At 39.7% G+C, this 18,559-nt stretch overlaps 1 protein-coding gene across 2 annotated transcripts in view; it reads right to left on the bottom strand.

Moving 5' to 3' along the window:
• Window positions 1–2,615: 2,615 nt before the first annotated feature.
• The window catches only part of ATL2 (atlastin GTPase 2), a 69,662-nt gene continuing 53,718 nt past the window's right edge, over window positions 2,616–18,559 (bottom strand). Inside the window, exons 6-15 of one of the 2 annotated variants that reach the window (XM_075862913.1) lie at window positions 17,886–17,942; window positions 16,239–16,331; window positions 15,800–15,938; window positions 15,572–15,699; window positions 14,901–14,957; window positions 14,738–14,809; window positions 8,107–8,538; window positions 5,431–5,445; window positions 4,364–4,474; window positions 3,833–3,923 (exon numbers count right to left, since the gene is read on the bottom strand). In XM_075862913.1, the coding sequence (XP_075719028.1) occupies window positions 4,367–4,474; window positions 5,431–5,445; window positions 8,107–8,538; window positions 14,738–14,809; window positions 14,901–14,957; window positions 15,572–15,699; window positions 15,800–15,938; window positions 16,239–16,331; window positions 17,886–17,942 (1,101 nt within the window). In that variant the 3' untranslated portion in view covers window positions 3,833–3,923; window positions 4,364–4,366. Of the gene's footprint in view, window positions 3,924–4,363; window positions 4,475–5,430; window positions 5,446–8,106; window positions 8,539–14,737; window positions 14,810–14,900; window positions 14,958–15,571; window positions 15,700–15,799; window positions 15,939–16,238; window positions 16,332–17,885; window positions 17,943–18,559 lie in introns of both variants that reach the window. The other variant, XM_075862914.1, reaches the window with a different exon arrangement.

Below are 18,559 nucleotides of genomic sequence, written 5' to 3'. Positions count from 1 at the left end.
ACTCCAATATTTGCAAAAAGAATGTGATTTATTCAATCAATGCAGAGATGCGACGTTTCTGTCCAGCCTTAGGACTTTTCTCAAGCATGGTTCATTGCATATTCTTGTTGATTGAACCATTCGTTTTGCAAATATTGGACTGCTGCAGGATTTCTTTTCAAATATATATATATATATATATATATATACATACACACACACACACAGTCAAGTTTTAGAACACCTACATTTTTCCAGTTATTTTATTTTTACACAGTTTAAGGTCTCAAATGTACTTTGAAATGAAAGCATAGAAGAAATAAACAAGTTAAGATGAATAAAAATAATGGATTAACTTTATTTCAACAAATTAAATCTAGATTTTTGACTCTTCAAAGTAGTCACCTCTAGCGGATATAACAGCTTTGCACAATCGAGGCATTCTTTCTACAATTGCATTCAGATATAGTTCAAAAATTTCTTCCCAACATTGTTGCAGAAGTTCGTACAATTGTGCTGCGCCTGTAGGTTGCTTTTCTTTCATCCTTCTGTCCAGTTCATCCCAAACAAGCTCAATGGGGGTTGAAGTCTGGAGTCTGTGGAGGCCATTCCATTCTTTGAAGCCTCCCGGCTTATTCTTTTTCTGAAGTGATTCTGACATAACCTAGAAGTAGGTTTTGTATCGTCTTGCTGTAATATAAACCCGTGACCAAGTAGGTGTACACCAGAGGGCATTGCATGGCGCATCAAAATGCTGTGGTAGCCCTTTTTGTCCGGTGTACCAGTAACCCTGTGCAAGTTGCCGACTCTAGATCCAGCAAGAGCCCCAGGCCATCACGCGTCCGCCTCCATGTTGTTTGACAGTTGGTGTCACACGCTGAGGAAGCATCCTTTCACATACTCCGACGTACAAAAACCCTGCGTGATGTACCAAAAATGTCAAAATTTGTTTTCTCAGTCCATAAGACTTTCTTCCACTCTTCAATAATCCAATGGAGGTGCTGCTTGACCAGGCAAGTCTTTTTTTTTTTTTTAATTTAGCAATCTTAGTGGCTTTCTTACAGATACTCGACCTGTCAAACCTTCAGATAGAAGTCTTCTCTTCACAGTTGAAATGGAAGCTTATTTTTTGCTGCATTAAGCTGGGCTTTAAGGTTTTGTGCTGTGAGGTGCCTCTCAAAAACTTGTTTTTGTAGAGGCAATTGGTCTGCCAGACCTCTTCCTGTCAGAGTTTCCAAGTGCCTTTTGATGGTATAGGAAACTGTACTGACTGCCACATTGGCAATTTCTCTGTAGGACAGACCTACACTTCTAAGGTTATAATGGTCTGTCTTCTTTTGAGAATTGCCTTTTTCTTGCCATTATGATATCAATGTGGTCTGTCCTGAAGAGCAAAACTGTCCAAATCCTGCCCTCCAGGGTGTTGTAATGCAGTCTGTTCCAACACTGGTTATATAGAATCCGAGGGTTTAAAAGTAATCTCCAAAAGTTGAGACACCTGTAGGAATAGTTTGCACCCAATTTCAAAGCATAATTTGTTTCTGTGCTGCAGAGCAGGGGTCCTGGATGTCTTCCCTGAAAAAAGCCCTTTGGTTAAAATCAGAAATTTAGACTATTGTTGCGTTTGAAGTTAAAAGTTTATATTATTTTTAGGTCTTTAACGTTTGAACCATTTCATGTTATTTGCTGTACTAGAACTGTATTAACGTTAGGGCTAATTCACACGAGCATGTTCAGTTCGTGATATACGTACCATATTTCCCAGGACCGAACGCACTGCAGGGAGCTGGGCTCCTAGCGTCATAGTTATCTATGGCACCTAGGAGTCCCTGCCTCGCTGCGGGACAACTGTCCCGTACTGAGAACATAATTACAGTACGGGACAGTTTTCCCGCAGCGAGGCAGGGACTCCTAGCGTCATAGATAACTATGATGCTAGGAGCCCGGCTCCCTGCAGTGTGTTCGGTCTGGGAAATACTGTGGACCGAACACGCTTGTGTGAATTAGCTGACCGGTGTATATGTATATGTATATATATATATATATATAGATTTTATTGGTCTTTGGGGAAATTTTACAAGGAGCTGTCAAGGATTAGAAAACATGGCTAGTGTCTTCCAAAAACGGTTGTGTGTGGTATTGCAGCTCAGCCCCATTTACTTTATTAAAGTTGATCTACAATATAAATAAATGATGGAGGAATCCTCCAGCTCACCAGTATATATGTCAAAATTCAGACTGCACTCAGATCCACATTCGATCCAGCATTGGTAGATTTAAAAGGAAGTAGTATTCCAACTTTATTCCAAATAGTAGTAAAATCCAAATGTGTGGGGGTGGTTGCCTCAGCAATTAGCCTACGCGTTTCAGACAGATCCTTAGTCACAGCACATTGTGTTCCTTTTAAAATCAACCAGCGCTGGATCTAATTTTTTCTACTTGTTTTGATCTACAATACCATGCGCAACCCACGGGCCGATATGGTGCAGTTTTAGGTAAAGAGCAGCCTGATTTTCTAATTCTGAATAACCCCTTTAAGTCATCACTACAACCTTTCTTGGGCACAGAGTAAATAAAAAACACAAAAAAAAACAAAAATTTGTACATCAATATAAAGAAAACGCAACACACACTGCTCGATGTACCATATATACAACAGATTTTAATTATACTGAAAATAAATTACAGGAAACAGATTTACATTTTAAACAGGACAAAGATTCACAACAAAAATGCTCATTTTTCTTCTCAGCCCATTGGGTCGAAACAGCAGGTTCAAGGCAGGTAATTATCACAAATATATCAAAACGTCTGATTGGTTGATGCATTCACACACTCACAAGAGCCACAAACGGTCCCTGTGCAGAGACTCCACTTAGCCTACCACAGAACCAGGATTTGGCATGGACTACAAAAAAACCCGATACAAAATTGGTATTTATATTATTTATATATCATATACATGCCCTATTTGATCTTGTATAGAAAATAACTAATGCTGTACAGAGGATCTCAGCTTTCTAAAGCTGTAGCCTATGCTAATGGATGGACTGGTGCCCCCCAACAATATTAACAGCATACAGTATTTACACGAAGGCCAAAAAGGAAAGCTTCCACTTTTCCTGTTGCCGGATATGTATCTATGTTATGGCAGGTTTGTGGATTTAAAAAAAACAAAAAAAAAACCTTCCATACGACAAGCCATTTCTATAGCCATACTGAACTAAAAGGGAACATGTACAAGAAAAAAAAAAAAAGGCAGTGAATCAACCGATTTATTTAGGACGTAATTGTCTATCATAGATGACATTCTTAATATAACGGAAAATAAATATTAAAATTGTAAATGAACACTACATTCATTTTTTAAAATAGAATTTGATTCTGCGAAACATGTAATTCCCAAGAATGCTAAAGAGATACTGAACATGGCATAATAACGTAACCTTGTCACTAGGCCAGTGGTGCTCAACCATGTCAGCTAGAACCCCAAGCATTAGTGGGCCACCAAAAAGACCATTAAAAACAAATGACAGACCACCACTTGGGATCAAGCCGCAAAGGTTGTGCACCGCTGTGCTAGTGGGCCACTATTTCATAAACAGACTTTGCCACTAGGGTGAAAAGCAGCTTCCAGGACGACCACCATTTGTGTAGCTTCTCCACTTGGAAAACAGATTAAATGGCTGTAATATGATGTGCCAGTTTCTCCTACACCTTCAGCGGTAATTGTAAACTTTGGTTTATTTTGTATTCATTTTACTCAGTTCTCATTGTACAAAACAAGAATAGGTTGGGGAAGGATGCAGTCAAGAGATGGATTGTCAGTTTGTCTTTAGCCGGGAAGCTTGAGTCACTTGCTCTGTAAGACCTGCCTTGATTGAGTTTGTCACAGTTTGTCTTATATTATCCTCCATGAAAGTATCACTCATTGGCTTCAACACCTGGAGCGTAAAAATATGAAGAAAAAAAAAAAAAAAAGAAAAATAATGGTTAAAAAATAAAATAAAAAAAATTATATAAAATGAACACAAATGCAACAAATAAATAGTAAAATTAAAAATGAAGGCATGAAAAAAAACAATTGTGCTCTACAATGTGACACTTATCACATGGATTTGGTAGCGTGAAGTGATAGGATTAAAATATTACTCAAAAGCAGTATTATACATATGAAGAGATTCCCATACGGTAGAGGTAGGCAACCTGCGGCTCTCCAGCTGGTGGTGCATGCTGGGAATTTATGTACTTCAATAGCTGGAGGGCCATTGCTTTGCTAACCCTGCCATGTGGAAACCAGACAATGGTATCAGAAGCCCATTACATCTGTTCTAACTGCTCCAGTGATAGAAACCAAATACTTGAGAAGCAAAAAGGTGAGTACGCGCTAGTTTTTCTTCTTGTTATTGTTCGATGACCTCCGTTGTCTCTGTATGGACGGTAAAGCCCGGCGAGGCAGCCGACGTTTACAAACTTCATAGAGTTTGGAAACCACCTGGAACATGAAGTGGTTAGTTAGGTACAGGAGATCATTAGAAGGGGAAAGGGTTATAAATCAACTATGGAGGCACAATTCAGTCGTGAAAAGAAGTTGAAATTGTTGTGAAGCCCACTCACGGGTGTCCAAATTGAGTAAATCTGGTGTGGCACTTTTACCATGGTGGCACTTGACTTTCTGTTACAATCACCCAACATCAAGCCTCTCACAATAGGACACCTCATAATCCGTCATGTTAAGTGGCAGAAGCTGAATGGCTTACAAGTATTTAGCCAAAAATTATCAATAATTGCCAGTGGTGTCCAGCTTTACATAGCCATGCTTCATGTAGCCGAATGCTTCCTTCTCCACTTTGTGGCCCATCAGAATTTTGTAGGCTTAGGGACCACTTTGACTTTAAAATTTGAACCAGTTTTTGAATTTTTATTGATATTTTTTTACATTCCCAGTTTCAGCTAAAATGGAACATGTGAACAGGGCATCAAACTATAGTTATTCAGCGTACGGGACAACCCCAAGTGCTGGAAACATTATGGTTTCTTTGTTTGGACTATCTGGAATTCGATAATTCAAGAGCCTCCTTCAGATCTACCACAGGGGCTCTAAGCAGAATAGATGCCAACACCTAATTTCTCTTGATCATTCATTGTGTACATTCCCCCTGGCACGTACACCATGGACAGATAAAATACTGTCGATTTTAGGTGCCCCAGGCCTAAACCAGGAGACATTTGGACTTAAGATCTGTCCAGCCCACATACCCACTAGGAGATTGCTGGAACAACCTCAGGTGTTAAAATTTACTCAGGGGCCATACAAGATGTGAATACATAAATTATGGTAAAGTTTATGGAGAAATGTTGGAGTAGCGGATTTCACTATATGTGCCATTCTGTAATGCATTTTAATCCTGAATTGTTCCTCGCATGATGATATAAATGACAGCATCTCACCTTCCTGGGACTCCTCTGTGCAGCACAGAAAAAGAGAGATAGAGGCAAGTCAAAGTATGTTAAGAGTTTCCGTTAGAAGGGTAGGGTGAAAGATGTGATGTGTTAGAATTTGACATGTATGGACTAGAGCGGTGGGTATAGAGGTCAACTGGGTAATCAATGTTAATGCCCTCTCATGCTGCTTAATAGAAGCATCGACAACCCCTGTGTCCTATACAACAGAGACTACTTTATCAGATGATTCAGGTCTTCAGCTTCAAGGCTAAATTGGCACCAAGTGGAGGGCAGAGAAGGGGCAAGGGAGTTCCAGAAACCACACTGCTGCTTCCAGACCAATCCAATGTTTGAAAAGTTTATTCATTCACAAGCGTTGCTGTACGTGTTGGATTTGGATAGATTGTTAACTATTGGCAAGGGTGTAGCGATATACTATAATAAGCAGGGTGGGTGGTCCTGGAGTGTCTGAGTAACTTCGTTCACTCTGATACACCTCCTGTCGCTAATCACCTGCTTTTGCCTGTTTCTGGAATAATGGCTGGTTGAGCCATACTTTTTATCAATTTAACAATAAACTAAATTTTAATCGTTCTATCAGGCAGTGAATTCACATTTACATTTTTGAACGACACTTGTTATCTAATATACAGTGAATCATATATTCCCAACATACATACAGGCACCGGCAGGAAACGTGTGGATTTATTCTGCAGAATGATAATGCTGCCGATTCCACCTTGTACATCTCAAACATATCCTGCATCACCTACAAACGTTCTCCCAAATAAAACATGCCAAGAACTGAAAAAAACAACATTATTTTCCACCATTCAATTAGGTTTTTTACAGAAATCTTAATACAGCAATATGAGAGAAAGCAGTGTGGTTTGAGTCCCGTCAAGCCTCCATGGTCCCTTGTTTGTCCTGATCTTACAGCCAATTTAGTCACCAACTGTGCAACTTTGTAGCGTGAGAGACTGGTTGCTAGTGACATGCTGCCCGACAACCCTATTTAAAAGACTGGTTGATGCCATTCCCCATCCCAGGCTACTTTATTTTTAGAAAAATATTCAAAAATTAATAATGGAAATTGAGCGGAATTACTGTACAGAGAAGCAAAAGAATTAAAAAGCAAATGATTCAAACTTTTGAAAAACCTGTAAATACATTATAGGGAACCTGCCACCCGGTCCATTCTGCCCAAACCATTGGTGACAGGTCCGACCATCATGATCAGCAATGTCAAACTCTGAAACTCTGATGCTCGGCGGACACTTCTTCCCCAAGCCCAGCACATAACACGGGCCGAAACCCAATGATAAAGCCAGGTTCTCTGTAAAACGTGGCAGCGCTTGAGAGTTGAACAGGTCACATTATTATCAGCAGACCATCACTAAGTCACGCTGCTGGCAGTTAGGGGGGGGGGGGGTCGCATGATTTTAGTGACAGGATCCCTTTAATACAGAATGAAATGTATAATGGATATAGTGTAAATATCACAAACATTACAGACAGGAAATTCATTCTGAGAGATCCATGAGGTATGTCGAATATCAGAAAACCTCACAGTAAATGAGGCATGACCTGTTGTGGCCTCGAGGATAGCTAATAAAAATTGGCGCCTCAGCCATACATTTATTAGTCTTTACAGAAGTTTTAAATAGAAATGTCCTATAATTTATTAATGAAAACAAATGAAAAATACGATGAAAAAGTGGAGCCATCCATAAAAAAATGCATTTCCTACACTGCAGATAAAAAAAAAAAAATGACATACTATAGGTAGGTTAGTGGAGAAAATATAAAAACGGTTCTCTGTATTTCAATGCACTGGCATGTTTTACGAACACCGTATGCTGCGAAAACACAACATGGAATAAAAGGATTATGAAGGAAGGCAGTAGTGTAAGGTCAGAACTCGACCAGAATTTTTAAATTTGGACACTAGATGGCGCAATACACCGTTACGTTGGATAGTGAGTAAGCTTTTCGGTCTCTCAAGCCACAATTTAGCTTGTTACCAGTAGAGGGCAGAATAAAGTGCAATTCTAGCAGCATTGTTGTTATATTACAGATATTACGGAGATCAAAATTCAGTGCATGGTCAAAACTCCGTGTACAATATGTGCGGTTCAGCAACTGAATTTACAGAAACTGTATCAGCAATCAAAAACACAATCGTACCACTAAGGGCTAGCAGACGGCAACGCCACGTGCACAGATCCCGTAGATCAAGCCTAAAGCCGGCCATACACTTTAGATAAAGGTTTGTCGATGCAGTCAATTTTGACGGGATTGGCAGAAAATCTAAAGTGCATTGGGGCATCTAGACTCTCCCAACATCAGTTATCGGAGGAAAGAAGGACTGGGCATGTTGGATTTCAACATGCCTGATCCCTTGTTCCCCTGGGAGAGAAGTGCCGCCCGATGTCTGGCAGTACCTTATCCCTCGCTGTGGTGAAATTAACATGCACACTCAGGGTGATCTAAGTATCCATGCTTATGGTATTCAGTAAAGGGAAAAAAAAATGTCAGCCAAACACCATCTTATGTGTATATCTAGATTAAGAAAGAAATTTAGGCAGTTTTTCTAATGCAAGAGGCATATGACCCACCTAAAGTTCTAGAAAAAGAACTAAGTGAATAACTACACAAAGAAACATGACCGGAGATACCAACCTGCTCCCATATTATTTCAGCAATTTGATCTATTAAGGTTCCCAAATCCCGAAACTCTCCGGAGTACTTCACATAAGCCCAGGTGCAGAAGGACAGTAGCGCTAATCCCATCATCAGGTTACAAATGTTTGCTATAGAGTTCAGGCCAATGAAACCAGTCAGCCCTGAGATAATGTACATGGCAAACATGACGGCAAACAAGGTGGCAGGGGTGCGAGCAGCGTAGAAGATATTTTTGCCATCATTGTGTTTCATGAAGTTTCCATAGGATTCTTCTATCTCGGACTCCAGCTGATCCTGGTATCGACGACAGAACTCCTCTCCGCCCATCTTCTTCACTGAACGGAACTGCTTGATACAGATTTCCTTCACATCCAAGTGTTTTCTTTCAAGATCCGCTGGTGCAATGTATGGCTTGTCTCCTCCGCATACCTGTTGAAGACAGTATTACATTTAAACACTATCCGGTTTGTTGTTGTAGGCTGCATCTACAATGGCTTTTTTACAAAGGTTTTATTTCTGATGAAGGCACAAAATTGACCAGCGGCCCGTAACTTCAAGCTTAGGCCCCATGCACACGACCGTTGATTTGCCCGTAATTACGGACTCATTCATTTCTATGGCTGACGGACACCTTCCTGTATATTTACAGGAAGGCGTCCATGCTGTAGAAACATTCCGTAAAAAATAGGACCCATCCTATTATTTTGTTTTACGGACAGTGCACCCATACTTTATAATGGGAGCATGGCCCGCAAATGCAGACGGCTGTCCGCAACCGGCCTTGCCCGTAATCACGGACCAGGATTACGGGCACCATTGCGTGTATGGGGCCTTAGTCTGGGTTTATGACAAACGATGTGGGCTCCATTCAGCCAGATATGTCATTTACAAGGAGATGCTTGCTATGTGCTCCCAAAATAAAGATCAGCTATCCCCTGTATCCATAGAGAGAGACACACACACACACACACCCACACACACACCCCACACCCACACACACACCCCACACACACACCCCACACACACACACACACACCCCACACACACACACACGACTGGACCCGACCATTTTGAAATTCTGAACAGACAAGTAAAGCCGCTGCTGGTTTTCTAGCAGAGCGGCAACACTAGAAACAACTTTAATAAGAAAACTAGGAAAGCAGCAACTTTACAATAGAGCTACAGAAATATAGTGGATACGTTGGGGGAAATTCACAAATGTAAATGCGGCAGAATTAAGTGTGCTAAATTTATTATGTTTTAAGCAATTTTTGCGCATCACAAGACCGTTTTGAAAAGGGTCCAGAAAAGGTGTGTGGCATAGCGGAAGGCAGAACGTGGCTTAAAATGCGCCAAATAATATTAGTCTAAAGTGAGCCAACCAAGAGCGGATATAAAGGAGGAGAAAAGTGTCTAACTTGTCTAGCTAGATGCACAATTTGGCGCATCTTCTGACTGCCTGGTCTAGCTTTAACCCCTTAGTGACCAGCCCATTTTAGGCCTTAATGACCAAGCTATTTTATTAGTTTTTCTATAGTCGCATTCAAAGAGCTATAGCTTTTTTATTTTTTCGTCTACATAGCTGTATGAGGACTTGTTTTTTGCGGGATTAGTTGTGCTTTTTAATGGCACCATTTTTGGGTACATATAATTTTTATATTAACTTTTATTAACCTTTTTGGGGGGATTATAAAAAAAAACTGAAATTCCGCCATTGTTCTAAATTGACGCCGTTCACTGTGCGACGTAATTAACATGTGACCTTTATTCTATGGGTCGGTACGATTACGGCGATACCACATATGTGGAGTTTTTTTATGTGTTACGACTTTTGCACAATAAAAACACTTTTGAACTAAAATTATTTGTTTTTGCATCGTCGCTTTCCAAGAGCCGTAATTTTTTTATTTTTCCATCAATGTAGTGATTTTTTGGGCTTGTTTTCTGCGGGACGAGACATAGTTTTGAATGGTACTGTTTTGGGGTACATGGGACTTATTGATTCATTTTTATTATGACTTTTTTGGGGGGCAATGGAAAAAAATTGCAATTTCGCCATAGTTTTTTGCGTTTTTTTTTACGATGTTCACTTTGCGGTTTAAATTACATATTAACTTTATTAATGGAGTCATTACGGTCGCGGCGATACCACATATGTGTACTTTTTTTTTTTTTTTACACTTTTACTAAATAAAACCACTTTTTAATGGAAAAAAATGGTTTTATCTATTTTATTTACTGTACTTTTTATTAATCTTTATTTCACTTTGATGACTGATTTTATTAGTCCCACTAGGGGACTTTACTGTGCGATGTTCCGATCGCTGCTATAATGCTCTGGTATACTTCGTATACCAGAGCATTATTGCCTGTCAGTATAAATCTGACAGGCAATATGTTAGGACGCGCCGGAGGCACGTCCTAACAGGCATATGTCCAGGGCAGACCTGGGGGCTTTTATCAGTCCCCCGGCTGCCATGACACCCCATCGGAGACCCGCGATTGCATTCGCGGGCCGCAGATGGGTGAGAGAGGAAGCGCACTCCCTCTGTAAACAAAGTTAAATGCCGCGGTCGCTATTGACGGCGGCATTTAACGGGTTAAACGGCCGCGATCGAAGTAAACTTCGATCGCGGGCGTTGGAGCAGGAGCTCAGCTGTCATCAGAGACCCGTGCAGGACTTCGACTAGGCTGACGTGAAAAGGCGTCAGCCCAGCCTAAAGCCCAGTAGTGAATCACGTTAAAAGGCGTATTAGTGGTCACTAAGGGGTTAAGCTAAGTTTAGGACAGTAATACTAAGTCTTCCTCATTGTCCCTTTTTTTTTATTTTTTTTATTTTTTTTTATTATTACAATTATTCCAGCAAGTACATAAAGCCAATGCTATAATAGTATATAATATACATGTACTAATCAGCCTCATTATAGGTAACAAAAAAATATATAGCTTACTACCCATATATGAAATTACTTAAACCATTAACCCCCCACCCCAAAAAAAACAAAAAACAAGAAGAGGAAAAATACCGCCCCCCCCCCCCCTGCCGATTTCCCCTAGTTAATTCTAATTATATTATTCAGCATAGACCTCTGTTCATCTGTCATAGATTTAATCCATGGCTCCCACTCAGTTTACGGGCTTTTGTTCTTACGGTTATAATGGCCAAATTCAATATTTATATTCCTCACTATTAATCTATGACCTTTGGAGCTATTTGTGCCATCCATCTCCGTGCTATAATAAGCCTTGCAAAAAAGAGCAAAATGGTCACCAGTTTTTTCCGGTTGTGAAGAATATGCAGCTTGTCCAGGGTTCCCAGTAGCCATAGCTCCGGAAACCCAAAGTTCAAATTCTGTTCTATACATTTCAAAACTTCTAACCAAAATTGGTATACCCTAGGACATTTTCAATATAGATGAAAGAAATCCGCATCTAAAGCCCCACATCTAATACATTCCCCTGTATATTTCTTTGAAAAAAATGTCATGTCTCTTGGAGTCAAATATAGGCGGTGTACAATAAAAAAAATAAGTGTAATTCTATATGACCTATTCCGAAGAAATTTGCCAATACCACCATTGATCTTCTTCCATTGTGTATCATCAATTGTGCCAGGAGATTTTTCCCAATCCTTCTTACCCCTTTGATTCCACTCCTCCCTAGTTTCCCTTTTTAATTTCTTATAGATCAGGGATAATAAACCTCTGTCCCCCTAGCGGATATAAATGCCATAGTGAATCAGAAGACTCAATAGAGAATAGGGTTTTATCCACTGTTGCTTTCACCGCATGGTGTATTTGGAAATATTTAAATCCCACTTATGAAGAAATGTTAAGTTCTTTACTCCGTGTATCCCACTCTTTCAAATCCCCATTATGAAAAAAATAGTTTGACCAGCCTTAGTCCATATTTGGACCATCCATTCCAGTCATTTTATTGACCTCAGGAATATTATAAATTTTTCTTCATTTGATCCATAATTCAGAGATCATATGTATCCGCAGAGATTCCTTACAATTCCTGACTCTAAGGTGACCAGATTCAAGTACCTCCAATATATTTGGCAGGGATCCCCTACTAGTATTAACAATGCCCTGTATAACCGGAGACTGTTTTCTAGTCACAAGAGTTTTCCACTGTCCTGCTAGGAAATCCTTAAGTCAGGCACTGCTAATCCACCTTCATCCTCACTATCCATCAAATAATTTAGTTTTATCCTAGGTCTCCTCCACCTCTATTAAAAGTCTCATGAGAGAAATAATTTAAACTTAAAAAAAAAAAAATTATTATCCTATCCAAATTGGGCTATTGATCAGTGGGTACAGTAACTGTGGTAACACAATCAGCTTGGTTATAGCTATATGATCTGCCATTGAAAGAGGTAGTTTATTCCAAATTTTAATTTGATTCCTAGTATGAAATAACCGGGTCTATATTTAATTTTACATATTGTCCTAGATCTCTTGAAAGGTTAATACCGAGATATCTGAATGACTCCTTGTTTCAGTGCCCTTATACCCGGGTAATATTCCCCCTTATCTATTGGAAGCAAGATAGTCTTTTGCCAATTGATTTCCAATCCCGACACTCTAGGAAGGGTATCTGCAGTATTCTCCAAAAATAATAGAATGTCGTCTGCATACAGTGCAATTTTGTCCTCGCTCCCCCGACACCCAAAACCATTAATCTCTTTATCATGACGGATCCTCGCAGCAAACTGCTCCAAATACAATGCGAATATGAGTGGAGAGAGAGGATAACCTTGTCGTGTGCCCCTAGTTAAAATAAATTTTTCGGTCAGCCCTTGATTCACTAGGACTCTTGCTCTGGGTTCTCTATACAGAATGTTGACCCACCTTAAGAAATTACTATGCACCCCAAGTCTATTCAATGCTTGCCACAAAAAGGGCCACTCCACACTGTCAAATTTAACAGCATCCAATGACAGGATGAAGCGACCCCCCCCCCCCCTTCCTCCCAAATCCAATTGCACGTTTTCAAAGAGGCGTCTATTAGTATTAGTGGATTCATTGGGCAAAAACCCACACTGATCCTTCCCTACACTACAAATTATGTTCCTAACCAACCTTCCTGCCAAGATTTTTGCCAGGATCTTAGCATGCGAGGTGATGAGATCGGGCGATAAGCTCCCGGGTTATCGGAGCATGATACATTGAATCCGGTAGAACATCGGATTCCAGTGCCTTATTAAAGACTTCTAGAAGCAGTGGGGCCAATATAGCTCCGGTCCTGGTGATTTAAGACTGGGCATCTACTTGATGGCTTTCACCACTTCCTCTAATGTTATCCTAGCATCCAATATAAGGCTTTGTTCTGGAGTCAGACAACATTTATCTAAGAAGTTCTCCATCTCCTTTTCCCCTTCAATTATATTCCGTAGTATACAAATCAAGAGTAAAATGAAAAAAAATACCTGTTAAATTTATTTCTGGTCTCTACATATCTTTCCACTTTCATTCCTGATTGCTGCAATTCCCCCTCACATCTGTTTACACTTTAGCATATTTGCCAGAAGTCTACCTGGTTTCCCAACCTCGGTGTACTGCCTTTGATCCTGAAAAACATCCTATTTTGTGCTTTACGCAGTTGTATTTGTTCATATGTTTCCACAGCGGTGTTCCGTTTTTCACGAGAATCCTAGTCTTTTCTAAAAATATATATAGATTCAAGTTCCCGCACCCTGGTTTTAGCCTAGTCTTCTTGCTGAAACGCTTTTTTTCATTCCAGCTATATACCCCTTCTTCATCCCCCTAGCAAAGCATCCCATACAATTTCTATTGAGGTCATATCCAGATTAAAATTTATGAATTCAGTCAACCGTTTACAGATCTAATCTTGATCCTTTATCAGTGTTAACCAGTGGGGGTTGAGTCTAAACCCACGGGAGGAATTAGAAGATGTAATCAGCTTGATTTCCAACATTAGTGGTGAGTGATCGGATATTGATCTTGGTTCATATTTAATATTATGGACCATAGAAATAGAAATCGGGTGATCCGAGGACCATGTTTATCCTTGACAGAGTGTTACCTGTCTTGTTAAAACAGGAGTATTGTTTCCCGTACGGGTTATTTATCCTCCAAAGATCAAAACACCCCACTTCATTTACATTATAAAGTTTCCGGTTTCAGTTCTACCCCACCATTTAATCTTAGCCAGTCACCAGCTCCATCCATCACCCAGTATAAATATCGGTACATTATTTTTATCCCCAAAAAATTGACATAACTCAGTCAGGACAGACAGTGTAAATGGGGGTGGTGTAATATATATATATATATATATATATATATATATATATATATATATGACAGAATCAGTCTTCAGCCCCCACAATTGGATGTCTAACAAAAAAAATAATAATTCTGCCCAACAAATCCACCTTTTCCAGGAAAATGTTGTACTCCAGTGATCTTATTAACACACTTACCCCTCCTTGAGTAATTTGAATATTCTGCATGGATTTCTGACACAAACCATTTTCTAGAGAGCATTTGTTTTTTCTCTTTGGTTAGGTGTGTTTCAAGCAAGCACACTATACCCGGCATACGGTTCCTTATCATTTGGAAAATTGCTACCCTCTTACAGCAAATGCATTGTCCCTTACCTGCTCCATGCATTTGCTGTATGTGTCTTTAGCTCCAGCAACAGCCGCAAGGTTATTGGCTTCTGCTGTTGCCTATAGAAGAAAAACAAAAAAAAATAATTTTTTTTTACATTTGTAACATCTATTTTAAAGGCAAAAGAGGAGCACATTGTCAGATTCATACCTGTAGCATAGACTTGGGATGGGGAAGCTCCTCTCCTTGGTAGATTTTGATGTATGCCTTAGAAAATACAAAAAGAAAAATGAAAAAAAAAGGATGACGCAACTGACCGGTTGTATTTCACCAGTAGACGGACCCTACTCCATTAGGATAGAGGCAACAAAAGCTTCTTACACAACAGGATAAATAAGCGGACTTCCCAAAACATTTGTAACCTTGAAAATGAGAAGTCTTTTTTTCTGTTCTTACAGCTCTCCTGCCTTCTCATTTTTTTTTTTGGGGTAAAATTGCCATAGATAAGAAATCTCATACATCACTAGTCTTTTCTGGAAAATGCATTCATAGAACTTCGTGCCCACAGTGTTTAGGGCTGCACAGAAAATAAAAACCCTAGAATTTATTAAAAGATTTGCAAACGTTTTTATCCATTGTGAGGACTATATGTGTTATATCCTTTCTTAAATACGTCAAGCAGACTAAAAAGGTACCCATACAAGCAAGGCCCCATTCACATTAGGTTTATTTACCCATGTTTGACGTAGACCCCGGCAAAAGCTCCCAACGTATACGTTACATGATGGATGCCTAACAATGACAACTGGTAAAAACACTAAAGAAGCAGCTTTAACATCTTGACAAGACAAAGCACAGTAACGACCTTGTGTGCAACTTACTTTAAAATACTCAAGGAGGTCTCGACAAGTCATCTTGGAGCCACCAATTTCTTTTTCAACCAAGTTCTCAGGAGCGAGCAGCAAAGGGACCAGATTTTGAAGTTCCTTCTTGAACTCGTCATCAATGTCTAATGTAGATAATGATGCAATTTTGTAAATCTAGACCCAAAACCCGTTATACCGGATGGAGTGTGAAAATACATTTACCATGACCTATGAGAGACTTACCTACTAATCTACCATCAAAATAAGGGTTGGTTGCCACTTTAAGACCAGGATGAGGCAAAAGAAAACAGCCGATATTGGTAAAACAAGAATGTATATGTTTCCTGACATTCTGGAGCTCTTCGTGTTGGTTCTGTTTTACCTGCAGGACAACAAGGGGAACGTTAATGGGTTTTCCTGCATAGAAGACTATCACCCTATTTACGAATGTTGTGCTCAGCTAGCTAAGTAGATAGAAAAAGAAAAACAAACCCCAAAAAAACCCCACACACAATTAATTCTAATACTACTCAGCTTCAGACAAGTGATCGGACGCTAAAAACAGTAGGGATTCCATCTTTGCTCTAGCGGACAGCAAAAATAAGTACATAATAGAGAAGCAACACACGTGGAACGTGTCATTAGCAGACCTACAACATCAAACAACACCATCTCTTTTTACCTGCAACCGTTTCTCCAAAAACAGTTTACCACCCTCCAAACCATACGAGTGTTCATACGGATAACTCCAGTCTCTGATTAAAAACATAAGGGTCTGTAATAAAAATACAAAAAGTTAAGGCTGGAAAACCAAGATAGATGCTCTGTAATATATCTATTAGCTTCCAACAAAATCAGAATATTAATGCTAGGATTTTTTAAGCACTCGTCTATATACAGTGCATGCATAGTGTCTTCAGACCCTTTCACTTTTTCACATTTTGTTATGTTGAGGCCTTGTGTTAAAAATAAAGTTTTTTTTTTCCCCATCTGCACTCAATACCACATAATGACAGAGTGAAAACAGAATTTTAGAAACTTTTGCAAATTTATTCAAAATTAAACACCTCAAATTTTGCGTGGACATAATATTCAGACCCTTTGCTATGACACTTGAAATTTAGGTCTAGGGGTCTCCCATTTCTCTAGATCTTTGAAATGTTTCTACACCTTGATTGGAGTCCACCTGTGGTCAATTCATTTGATTGGACACGATTTGGAGAAACACACCCCTGTCTATATAAGGTCTCACAGCTGACAATGCATATCAGAGCAAAAACCAAGCCATAAGAAGGAAAGAAATGCCTGTAGAGCTCAGACAGTATTGTGGGGAGGCACAGATCTGGAGAAGGGTACAAAAAAATTCTGCTGCACGGAATGTTCCCAAGACCACAGTGGCCTCCATAATTCTTACATGGAAGTAGTTTGAAACAACCAGGACTCTTCCTAGAGCTGGTCACCCCACCAAAGTAAACCGGGGGAGAAGGGCCTTGGTAAGAGAGGTGACCAAGAACCCAATGGTCACTCTGGCTGAGCGCTAAAGATCCTGTGTGAAGCTGGGAGGAACTCCCAGAAGGTCAACCATCACCTGCCTAATACCATCCATACAGTGAGGCATGGTGGTGGCAGCATCATTCTGTGGGGGTGTTTTTCAGCGGCGGGTACATGGAGACTGGTCAGGACCTCAGGTTCACATACCAACAAGCAAATGACTAAGCGCACAGCCAATACAACACAGGAGTGGCTTAGGGACAACTCTGTGAATGTACTTTAGTGGCCCAGACAGAGTCCTGACTTGAACCCAATCGAACATTTCTGGAGAGACCTGAAAATGGCTGCCCACCGATAGTCTCCATCCAACCTGACAGAGCTTGAGAGGCTCTGCAGACAAGAATGGCAGAAAATCTCTAAATTTAGGTGTGCAAGCCTTGTGGCATTATACCCAAGAAGATGGGTATGTACGGGTATGTGGAGGCTGTTCTCTCTGCCAGAAGTGCTTCAACTAAGTACTCAGTAAAGGGTCTGAATACTTACGTCAATGTAATAGTTTTGTTTTTTTCTTTTCAATAAACAGTGATTAGTAACATTCTGTTTTCAATTTGTCATTATGGGGTATGGAGTGCTAGGGGAATTTTAGGGAAAAAACTTGTTGTTTTTTTTAGCACAAGGCCTTAACATAACAAAAATGTGATAAGTCGCTAAGGCTTTCCAAATCCATTGTATATGTTTATATGATACACACATCAAGGATTTAACGGTGTTTCACATAAAGATATACAGACACTCGGGGAAAGATACATAAAATGCAACAACTGTAGCAGTAACTCACCTGAAAGGGCTTTTTGTAAATTTCTTCCATTGCAAGACGTCCATACTCCGTAAAAAGCTGGAAAATAAGATTTGTTCAGAGTTCAGAGAATGTTCATACAACTTTTCCCCTCTGGGATTTGAGGAAATTGCCTCATTTAATATTTATTGGGCACGGATGTGGAAAAATCAATGCATAGGTTATCAATTGCTGCTAACACTCCATAAATATAAACTTCATGTAGATTTATAAATGTTGTAAATCACGTGACACATGGAAAACTGGTGGGAAAAACCTTGCCAAAAACAGTGGAGGCAGAAAAAAAAAAAAAAGTCACCACCTGACTATTTTCTATGGGTAGATTTGATCTTTACAGACCTACTGAAGTGTATGAACCCCACTTTAATACCCAAATTCTACAGTACAGCAGTTCTCTCAGATGGGGAATCACAAACACCGTTTTGCAGGGTCCTTGCTCACTCACCATTTTTTATGAGCATTTTCAGAATGGTATCTTAAAGGGGTTATGCAGAATGTTAAAATTGATGGCCTATTTTTAGAATAGGCCATCAATATTAGACCGTTGGGGGTCTGATTTTCGCATGAGTGCCGCAGCCTATTTATTTATTTTCATACTTGCAAGTGTTAAATTTGTAGCGGCTGACTTGGACAAAAATGAAATTGCAGTAAACTAT

The sequence above is a fragment of the Rhinoderma darwinii genome, chromosome 4 (genome assembly GCF_050947455.1).
Source record: "Rhinoderma darwinii isolate aRhiDar2 chromosome 4, aRhiDar2.hap1, whole genome shotgun sequence".
NCBI lineage: Eukaryota > Metazoa > Chordata > Amphibia > Anura > Rhinodermatidae > Rhinoderma > Rhinoderma darwinii.
This window is presented reverse-complemented; position numbering and strand designations above follow the sequence as displayed.